The 10,583-nt window shown below is 66.7% G+C and overlaps 3 protein-coding genes across 3 annotated transcripts; 1 reads left to right on the forward strand and 2 right to left on the reverse strand.

The window, feature by feature from the left end:
• Positions 1–4,300: 4,300 nt before the first annotated feature.
• On the forward strand, positions 4,301–4,909 carry EMIHUDRAFT_251510 (hypothetical protein; the record flags this gene model as incomplete). The annotated part of the gene is made up of 1 exon (XM_005791501.1): positions 4,301–4,909. The coding sequence occupies one exon, from the start codon at positions 4,301–4,303 to the stop codon at positions 4,907–4,909; it is 609 nt and encodes a 202-aa protein (XP_005791558.1).
• A 1,452-nt stretch (positions 4,910–6,361) lies between these two features.
• EMIHUDRAFT_251511 (hypothetical protein) lies at positions 6,362–7,451 on the reverse strand (the record flags this gene model as incomplete). The annotated part of the gene is made up of 4 exons (XM_005791502.1): positions 6,362–6,541; positions 6,742–7,076; positions 7,148–7,257; positions 7,324–7,451. 4 exons carry the CDS (start codon positions 7,449–7,451, stop codon positions 6,362–6,364), a joined length of 753 nt encoding a protein of 250 aa, XP_005791559.1.
• An 891-nt stretch (positions 7,452–8,342) lies between these two features.
• EMIHUDRAFT_122094 (hypothetical protein) lies at positions 8,343–9,126 on the reverse strand (the record flags this gene model as incomplete). Its single annotated transcript, XM_005791503.1, has 2 exons — positions 8,343–8,951; positions 9,043–9,126. 2 exons carry the CDS (start codon positions 9,124–9,126, stop codon positions 8,343–8,345), a joined length of 693 nt encoding a protein of 230 aa, XP_005791560.1.
• Positions 9,127–10,583: the final 1,457 nt, after the last annotated feature.

Here is a 10,583-nt window from a genome sequence, read left to right on the forward strand (position 1 = left end):
GGCTCGCTCGCCTCTCTCGAGGACGCGACGGCCGGGACAGCCGTCGCTGCAGCCGGCGGCACCGCGCCGCCTGACAAGCCGCGTCCGTGGACAGCGGCGAGCACCCGCTGCTGGGCGAGAGCAGCGGCTCAAGTCGGCGTCGATGGCGCCGTCGCCGCAAAGCGTGATCGAGATCGCTTTGGCGGAGGCGCGAGCGACGCGGTGCACGACGAGGGGGCGGGCCTCGTCTCGGTGGGCTGCGGCGGGCCGCCTGGCATGTCTCGGCTCGGCGCCGAGGCACAGAGCCGCTGCGAGGCAGCGGCGGCAACGCGCGGCGGCGGAGGCACCATCGCCGGGCAGTCTCGGGGTGGCGTGGAGGGCCACTCGAGCTCTGCCGGCGGTACGGTCGCCACGCACGGGCACGCGACGCGAGGAGGCGTCGCCGAGGGCGTCGACGAGGCGCTAGGCGAGGCGCGGCCGCGGGCCGGGTCCTCTCGGAGCCGCGGAGGCGCCGCTGCAGGCGGCGGCGGCGAGAGCGAGGTCAGCAGGCAGAGCGGCTGTGGCGGTGAGGGCCATGCGGGCTCTGCTGCCGGCTCGCTCGCCTCTCTCGAGGACGCGACGGCCGGGACAGCCGTCGCTGCAGCCGGCGGCACCGCGCCGCCTGACAAGCCGCGTCCGTGGACAGCGGCGAGCACCCGCTGCTGGGCGAGAGCAGCGGCTCAAGTCGGCGTCGATGGCGCCGTCGCCGCAAAGCGTGATCGAGATCGCTTTGGCGGAGGCGCGAGCGACGCGGTGCACGACGAGGGGGCGGGCCTCGTCTCGGTGGGCGGCGGCGGGCCGCCGAGCATGTCTCGGCTCGGCGCCGAGGCACAGAGCCGCTGCGAGGCAGCGGCGGCAACGCGCGGCGGCGGAGGCACCATCGCCGGGCAGTCTCGGGGTGGCGTGGAGGGCCACTCGAGCTCTGCCGGCGGTGCGGTCGCCACGCATGGGCACGCGACGCGAGGAGGCGTCGCCGAGGGCGTCGACGAGGCGCTCGACGAGACGCGGCCGCGGGCCGGGTCCTCTCGGAGCCGCGGAGGCGCCGCTGCAGGCGGCGGCGGCGAGAGCGAGGTCAGCAGGCAGAGCGGCTGTGGCGGTGAGGGCCATGCGGGCTCTGCTGCCGGCTCGCTCGCCTCTCTCGAGGACGCGACGGCCGGGACAGCCGTCGCTGCAGCCGGCGGCACCGCGCCGCCTGACGAGCCGCGTCCGTGGACAGCGGCGAGCAACCGCTGCTGGGCGAGAGCAGCGGCGCAAGTCGGGGGCCATGCGGGCTCTGCTGCCGGCTCGCTCGCCTCTCTCGAGGACGCGACGGCCGGGACAGCCGTCGCTGCAGCCGGCGGCACCGCGCCGCCTGACGAGCCGCGTCCGTGGACAGCGGCGAGCACCCGCTGCTGGGCGAGAGCAGCGGCTCAAGTCGGCGTCGATGGCGCCGTCGCCGCAAAGCGTGATCGAGATCGCTTTGGCGGAGGCGCGAGCGACGCGGTGCACGACGAGGGGACGGGCCTCGTCTCGGTGGGCGGCGGCGGGCCGCCTGGCATGTCTCGGCTCGGCGCCGAGGCACAGAGCCGCTGCGAGGCAGCGACGGCAACGCGCGGCGACGAAAGCACCATCGCCGGGCAGTCTCGGGGTGGCGTGGAGGGCCACTCGAGCTCTGCCGGCGGTGCGGTCGCCACGCACGGGCACGCGACGCGAGGAGGCGTCGCCGAGGGCGTCGACGAGGCGCTCGACGAGGCGCGGCCGCGGGCCGGGTCCTCTCGGAGCCGCGGAGGCGCCGCTGCAGGCGGCGGCGGCGAGAGCGAGGTCAGCAGGCAGAGCGGCTGTGGCGGTGAGGGCCATGCGGGCTCGGCTGCCGGCTCGCTCGCCTCTCTCGAGGACGCGACGGCCGGGACAGCCGTCGCTGCAGCCGGCGGCACCGCGCCGCCTGACGAGCCGCGTCCGTGGACAGCGGCGAGCACCCGCTGCTGGGCGCGGTCAGCGGCATGGATGAGGCGACAGCCCTATCGTGGATGGGGGTCAACCGCACTGGAGCTTGGCCGGTGGCGCAGTCGCAGTGCAAGGACCTACGATGGTGATGGTCGCGGCCGTAGAACACGTCGCGCTTCTACTGAGCTATTGGAGGGGCACTCGACACAAGGGTGGGCCCTCGCCTCGAGGTGGAGGTCGCGGCCGATTCACGCGCGAGACGGTGGATCGACCTCGACAGGATTGGCGATGGGGTTGTGCTGTCTTCCTCCTCCTCCGCCGTGTGCCGGGGAGTCGATCAGGCAGTTCACTTTGGGGGCTACGGGTATCCCCCCTGGCTATACTTTGAGATTAGGCATCAAAAGTGGTTCACAGTGGAGGCGGTCGCCGTCCTACAGGGAGTCGGCCGGCGCGAAGCGACGACCGCCGAGCTTTAGGTCGCCGACATCCAGCCGGAGCTGCGAGTCCACACGGAAGCCTCTAGGGCGAATTCACTGGGACAGTGATTTCGCAGAGACTACCTCATTTGCTGCTCCCCCCATGAAGGGGGGTTTGTGTGGGAAGCCAAGGGAGGTTAATGGCTTCCCACATTTGTGATGGGTCGAAATCGGCCCGCCGCATTGATGGTCGAATCGGTGTAACGAATCGAGAGAGAGAGACGCGAGGGCCCAAGAGGCCCGTGGGCTCGCCTGCAGAGCGTCTCTCTCTTGCCATTCTGCTTGTCTGTTTTGTGGCCTCTTCTCTCGTCTGTCGGTGTTCTGTCGGTGTTTTGTCCCACCCTGAGCATTGTGCTCTTCCCGCCCTGGGTTGTGCTGTCTTCCTCCTCCTCCGCCGTGTGCCGGGGAGTCGATCAGGCAGTTCACTTTGGGGGCTACGGGTATCCCCCCTGGCTATACTTTGAGATTAGGCATCAAAAGTGGTTCACAGTGGAGGCGGTCGCCGTCCTACCCCAAATGATGTGTGAGTGTTGTTGTTTGCAGCCGTGCGCCCGACACACAGCTGCTAGGGCAAAAACACAGCCTGAGTACAGGGGTGTGGGAGAGGGGGTGGCCGTCGCAAACAGCACGAGCGGGGAGACCCCTTTCCAGTGCCAGAGTGGTTTCTAGGGAGGTACCTACCGGTTGGCAGCCGCGCACCTACCTTAGCCGCCACGCTCCACACCCCGACCACCGCGCCCGCCACGTCCTCCTCGCCCCCCTCGCCCATGGCGCCCGCTGACCGCCGGGCCGCTCCGGCCACGGGCTGAGAGCGTCGCTCCCCCCCCCCCCCCGCACTCCAAGACCAAGTGCTACAAGTAGTCGGGCACTGGGCGGTTGGCCGGTGGGACGTGCAGGTGCCACCGATGGCTGGGCAAAAAGCCTGGGTGTGGGAGGAGGTGGCCGTCGCCCCTCACGCCCTCCTCGCCTGCCAGGCGTCACACGTGCGCCGCACGAGTCAGTGCCCGCGGCGGCACGCGAGTAGGGAGCGACGATGGATGGTGCGGCCAAGTGCCGGGCAGAGCGGCTGTCGGCGGAGCCGGTGCTATGGCGCCTCACATTATGGCCGAGGATGAGGATCCACAGCACGAGGCGGCGTGACCTCCGCCGTTGCGAGGGCATTGACGCGCGAGGTGTTGACGCGCATTGGTCGTGTCTGCAACAAGTGCATCTTCTGCCTCGCGCGCCGTTCGCTCCACAGCGTAGAGCCGTGGCAGCTTTGGCCGCTATTCAGCGGCTGTGCGGCTTCGGCCCGGCCACACACTCGTGCAAATTGACTCCCGTCGGGCGCGCTTGCATTGCCCGGCCACAAGCAGCCTGGTTCCGAGCCGCTTCAAGAGTGCCCAAATTCACTGTGAAGAGGTTATCGCGGTTACGTCATACGTGCCCTTCTTTCGCCTTTTACTAAAGAAGGCCGTGGCGCAACTGCCTAACGACCTCTTCCACTATTTTGCTTCCTAAATTGATTCATCCCCCCAGCCTGCCGTTCTTGGGGGTTGGTTCCAAGCACCAGCTCCAGCTCCCACACCGCGTGTCGTGTCATAAAGGTCTGATCTCCAAAAAGAGCTCTCGGCCTGCCGCGCGCGCCCGCGCCCCGCCCCAGCAACACCTTACATTTCATGGGGGCCGCCCTCCAAATTCGGGTCGGAGCGTAGCGGAGTGGGCCCCGAGTTTGAAAAAGGCGACGGACGCTTGCGTCCTAGCCTCCAACAACGCCTCCCCGGCGCAGAGGGGCCCCCGGAGGGATTTACTCCGGCTTTTTCTTTTTCCTGAGCTGGCCTCGCCCAACACCATCCCACCGACCATCTGCTCGTGTCCCTCGTCGCTGCTCGTGTCCCTCGTCAATGCTCCACGCTCCACCCTGGGGCCGGCTCGTCCTCACTCGCTGGGAGGACGCGGGCTGTGAGCGGCCCCGCGGCGGAGCTTACGTGCTCGCAACTCGCAACGTGGAGTGTGGCCGAGCGAGCGCGTGCGCCATCCACTTCAACAAGCGCGTGGACTGGGTTTCCAATCGCCATTTTGAGGTCGGGCGCGACGAAGAGGGCCCGTGGCTTTGCGACCGCTCGTCCAACGGGACGTGGCTCAACGGGGCGCAACTCGTGCAGGGGAAGCCGGCGCGAATGAACCTTGGAGACACCATCGAGCTCCGCGCGGCCGCCAAGAGTGAGGGCCAGCCGCACAAGACGATCGCCTTCCGCTTCGAGCCGCCGCCGCAGCCGCTGAGCAATGTGCCTCCGCCTCTCGAGGACTCGCCGCCGGCAGAGAGCGAGTCGTCCAAGCGGCAGCGGCCGGGCGCGCAGCGCGAGACTGACCTCCCGACGAGGATGGCCGAAGACAGGCCGCGTCAGGCGCCGCTCTCCGCGGCGGCGGCGGCGGCGTTTGAGGCGCGGCTCGAGGCGGTGGGCGCAGAGCTGCGCGACGTCAAGGCGGATACGTCAGGAGGGAGGCTCTGATGGCACGTCCACGACACGTCCATGACCGCCCGTGGTTTCCCGCTAGGCGCAGCAGGAGGCGGAGGCGTTGACGGCATGGCCTCGACATGCGATCCGCCCGTGGTGACCCGTAGGCGCAGCAGGAGGCGGAGGCTCGACGGCTGGTGTCGGCGGAGGCGGCGGCGAGGGCGGCCGAGGAGGCGGCGCAGGCGGCGCGCGAGAGGCGGGCGGAGCTGTCGACGCAGCTCGAGGAGGAGCGGGCGGCGCGGGCGACGGCAGAGGCGGCCTTGGCGCGCGAGCGGGCGCGCGCGGCCGAGATGGAGGAGCGGCGTTGCGGCGGGCCGAGGCGGAGAGGGCGGGTTCGTTCTCTGAGCCTTGTCTCGGAACCTTCCAATAGGAGCGGCTGCGGGAGGCAGAGGCGGAGAGGGCGGTGCGTGCCGCGGCCGAGGAGGGGGCGCAGCATCGCTTGACACCTAGCTGTCTTCACACCCAGCACGCGTTCACAGGCGCGGGCTGCAGCCGAGGCGGCCGCCGCGAGAGAGCGGGCGCGGGCCTCGGAGCTGGAGGGGCGACTCAAGGAGCTGCGGAGGGCCGTCGATGAGGCAGCGGCTCTCCCGGCGCAGCTGGGCAAGCTGCTCGGCGCGGCGAGGCAGGCGAGTGTGCCAACGTGAGGCGACGAGCCAAGGCAACGCGGACAGCAGCAGCAGCCGACAACACGGAGCGACGCCGGCAAGGGCTGTGCGGATTTGCAGAGCCGAGAGCCGCGTGGAGCCGACTCTCGGTCTCCGCAGCTGATGGCGCGAGCACTCGCAGCGAGACGAGCCTGGGGAACACGCTCGAACGTCAATGTGCGCCTTTTCTTGCACTGGTTTGTGCTATCGACCAGAACACTTCAAGGTCTCAGGGCCTCTCGCACCCTGGCCCTGGCGCGGCAGGGCGCGCGATCGTACGCATGACGGATTGACGGTTTATTTTACCCTCCGTATACGAACATTCATTTGAAGCCACCACCAAGCGGCCGCTGAACGACGGACCGACAATGACTGCCAGTCTGACCTGACCGCGCCGCGCGCGCGCCGCGTGCCAGGGAGCCAGGCCCCGGCCGCGCCACCGACAGGGTCTCCGCTCGTCCGCTATACCGAGAGGGGTACGCTCGTTTAGATCTGCGGGCACCAGCCTCCGGGCGCACCTGGTCCGCGCCCACGCAGAGCGTTCTCGAGAGAGCTAGTCTCCAGAGTCCAGAGAGAGGCCAAGAACAATGACGAATACACCAAACAGCGAGACACGCAGGTCGTATCTATGTGCAGAATCAAGACCGGCGCGGCGTCCACAATGAGAGCGCGCGCATGCACACCGCCGCAATCTCCGGATCTTCCGAGTTGAAGCCACGAAAACGCCTTCCCTTTTCGTGTCTCGATATGGGCAAGTCATGGACAGAGTGTCGTCGTGCGCCAAAAGGCGGAACGCAGCGCTTCAAGGCTTGCGGGCGCCGCCTCCGACCAAGCCGCCGAGCCGCGAGCGAAGGGCGGCCGCCCCTCCTCGGCGGGTGCCGCCAACCACCTTGACCGGCTCGCGCGCAACCGTCTCGATCTTGGCGACGCCCGCGTACATTCCGGTCAGGAGAGGGAGCAGGGCACCAATCACGAGCCACACCTGCGCGGACATGTGCATGCACATGTTGTTGTTGGCGTGTCGTGGAGATGGATCGTGGAGATGGATCATGTGGCGACGCCGCAGCGGCAGAACGTGGGGTGTGTGGCGGGCGAGGGAGTGAGGGGTCTTGGAGCCATCTCGGTAGCGTCTCGGTGGCGTCTCGCCCAGCCGCTTCGGCGAGAGGAGAGGCGAGCCTTCACCGGCGACCGCTGCGCCGCGTGCTTCTTTGGGGAGGGTGCGCCGGTCTCGCCGTGCTCATCGATGGCAGGCATCGGGAATGGCGGAGGAGGCTCTTCGGGGAGGTCAACGGAGAGCGTCGACGAGGTTGAGCCAAAGATGCTCCAGTGCCGGAGACTGGGTGGCACCAGCGCGGCCGAGAGGCCTGCCCGCGGCTGCGCCGGGGAGAGAAAGTCCAGCAGCGGCTCAGGGCCTTCGCCTCTCACCACAGAGGCGGGGAGCGCCTTCAGGTACGCGGCGAGCAGCCCTTGCATCGCAGCCGCGCGCTCATCCCGGAATGCTGGCTCGAGCATCGCTCCTGAGAAAGCAGGGCGGGCGGGCTGCGGGGACGCGCAGCGAGGGGAGACGGCGGTGAGGAGGGTCGCACACCTGCTGAGCGAAAGCCGTGTACGTTGAAACGCGGGATGGCGACTCCGGAGTCGCGGAGCTGCTTGGCATGCTTTGCCTGGAGCGTTGCAACCATGATGCGCAGGTCGTTCCTGCGAGCAGGGTGGCTGAAGGTGGGCGGTGGCGGTTCACATTTTTCGCGCCGGGCTTGCACGCACCATCGCCGCTGCACGCTCCAGCGATCGCCAGCCTCGCTCACTGCCAGACTGTAGACCACATACGGCTGCCCGCCCCGCACCTCGTCCTTCCCTTCGACGTCGTGGCTGACAACGGCCGCGCTTAACATCGCTGGGGCCGCGCGCCAGTTAGCCCCCGAGCGAAGATCGGCGGGCTTGCCGCTCGAGGCTCGACAAATGAAGCGCGAGCGGCGAAACGCTAATGAAGTGTACCCAGCGAGGGCGCCCAGCCGCGTCGGCGTCCAGTCCGAGCCTGACTGTGCTTCGCGTCCTTAGTTACTTACTGGGAGCCGCCGCGCGCGTTCGGAGTACAGTATTTCATTCACTGTGGGAGTAGGTTGTATGTACAAGTGAACCGATCTAATCGACCTCTCTCTATCTACTTACATCTTACTTACTTACTGCTCAGGGCGCGCGGCTGCGGGCGGGTGCTCTCCCGAGTCCCGTACGGCGCCCTCCAGCCGACGCGCACTCGGCTCTCGGGCGGCAGCCGTGCTAAGTATAGTAGAGCACTTGTTGGCCTTTCCGAGGGTTTCCGGCAACCCAGAGGGAAACCAGAGGGTCCCCAGCACTTTGCGTTTCCGGAAGTTTCCAGGGAAACCAGAGGGTGTTTGGTGCTCCATTCTGTTTCTCTCGTGGGATAGGCTGAAGACCGCTCATCTACCCTCCGAACTCTTCAAAGGGCATGCGCTTTCCCGCCCGAGTTGGGAGATCGCGAATGGCCCAGGGGGGGGGGGGGGGGTGAAAACTCGCCCGGCTCTAGATTTCGTAGATTAGTGCATAGTGGGCCTCTTCGCTCTCGCCTCTCCGCCCAAAACTGTATCAAAATTGTGATAAGGATGAGGGAATGTGAGGGAAATGTATATGAGGGTTAAGAGAGAGGAGAGAGAGAGAGAGAGAGAGAGAGAGAGAGAGAGAGAGAGAGAGAGAGAGAGAGAGAGAGAGAGAGAGAGAGAGAGATGCCACTCGCCACCGTTGACACATGGACATGCAAAGTGCGATCAGATGTCCGGGCCCGCTTTTTTTTCTGCCATCCGCGCGTAGTAGACAGAGTGCGCCGTCGTGAGCGGGTGTAGGACCGGCTCCGTCGGCAGCCGTACGAGCGGCGGAGGGGCAGTGGGCGGAGGGGCGGGGGGCGGCGCCGCCCTCGCCGAGGTCATGCTCGGTTGGATCGGCGGCCAGCCGATGGGAATGGCATACGCGAAGGCTCGCAAAACGGGCGGCGGGTGGGCGGGCGGCAGCGAAGTGGGGGGCGAGAGCGGCGACGAGGGCGAGAGCGGCGACGCCGGGTCCGGCACGCTGAGGACCAGCGGCTTCACGTGCGGCGGCGTCTGCGTGGTTTGCATCGGCGGCGGCGGCGCAGCAGCCGAGCGGGGAACGGTCGGGCCCGACGGGCGGACGGCGGTGAGGAGAGAGGCGGCGCGCGAGAAGCCGGAGGTCTTCACCGAGCACACGTGGCCCAGCTTGGGAAGCCCACATGCGGTGCAGCGGTTCTTGGCGAGGCCGAGGCGTCGCGCGTGCTGCCCGAACTCGATTCTGAGGTAGCGGTTGCGAACGGACGCCGGGCTGCGGTTGGTGAGGCCGTCGGCGATGCGGCCCCATTTACGACCCTGCGGAATGGGGAGATGCAGGGGGTGAGAGACGGCGCGGCGCGGATCTTCAAATACTTGGGCGAGAGTGATGGCGTTACGGCGGCCGCACCTCAAGTGCATACAGCTGGAGGATTTTGCGGTCCTCCTCCGGAGTCCAGGACGCCATGTTGTCGGTGCTCTTTTTACCGACCATTCCTGGGGGGTTTGAGGTGGGTTGTGATGACCGATTCGCGGCAACCCCGACCGAGGCGAGAACCCGCCGCGACAAGGGACTCACAAGGCGGTGGATATTCGGCGAGGGATTGCGTGGGGCGAGGGAGATTTGCAAGGGTTGACGCTCGCCTGTTGGAACGGTTGTTCTTCTTGCTCTGTTGGCGCTGCTATTGGCGAGCAGCAAGGTGAGTGCTCCGTTTGGTTGTGTTCCAGCTCACTCAAAAAGCAGCCGCCCAGCGAAATTCGTTTCCACGGATCTCGTCATTTCTAATGAAAGAACCGGGGAACGCAGTCCCCGGTGCGCCGAGGTTGATGACCGCACTCCAAGTGCTCCAAGTGCTCCCGGGTAGACTGTGAGGGCACGCGCATCGCGTCCCGCCTTGGTCCTTGGCGGGATGCTGGGCGAGGATGTCCGCGGGCGGGGCGAGGTCCGTGCACGGCGAGAGTTCTGATCCGTGCTGACCCCGCGTGCCGGGTTTAGTGTCCTAGATGGATAGATAGATGGGTAAGTCTGTATTTTGAGAGAGAGATTTTTAGCAATACCAAACAACTCTAACACGTGTTTGTATTTTGTGTATTTGGACTCAAGCTGGATACATGCGTATTTGTGTGTATTTGCTTGCTCGCAACGCGGCGCGACGCTCTCACGGACTCACGCAGATGCGTGCCACGACCTCGGGGCTGCTCACGGAGAGCTCCTTCCATGCGCGCTCCGGGTTGGCCGACGCCACGATGACGTCAGCGCGCTCCGACGGCGACGCCGCGCGCCCGTGTTTTCTTTTTTCGACCCCCTCTGCCTTCGCGGGCATGGACCCAAGGCAGGAGCTTGGCGGGCCGGCGATTGCAACCGCGCCTTCCGGCGGATGCTTTCGCTCAGCCGGTTTGCGCCACGGGCGCTCGCCACGCCAAGCGGGCGGTTGAACGACTCTTGCGTCTTGGGTCGCGTGCTTTTTGAGAATTTCCGAGCCCAGCGGAGGCCATGGCAATCATGGGATTGGCGATTGGGGGCCGATAGAAGACAAAGTAAATGTGAACCCGCGGAGGGTGTACCCGCGGACATATATTGTTCTCCGAGGAAGGTGGGTGTACGAGTTTAACCTCCAACGCTAATCAGCAATCTGCATCTCTCGCTCTTCTATAATTTCCGCTCACCACGTGCTGGGCAACGGGTCCTTGGCGGAAGCGCGCGTCGCGATCTCGAGGAGCACCACCTGCCAGAGCGGCTCGCCGCGCTCACGCTGATGAGTGGGCTACATATCCCCTATACCCCTGCGCGCACCTCGCACGTGGCACAAACTCCTTCAAGCGGCAGATCGTGACGGCCCGACCCGAAGGGCTCGCCCAGCCGGATAGCCATGTCGTCCGCCTTGCAAAAACGACCAGTCGCTTAGATACTACTGCTGCTGCGAGAGTCAGGGCACACACAAATGTCAGGGG

Source organism: Emiliania huxleyi (assembly GCF_000372725.1).
Source record: "Emiliania huxleyi CCMP1516 unplaced genomic scaffold EMIHUscaffold_1118, whole genome shotgun sequence".
Taxonomy (NCBI): domain Eukaryota; phylum Haptophyta; order Isochrysidales; family Noelaerhabdaceae; genus Emiliania; species Emiliania huxleyi.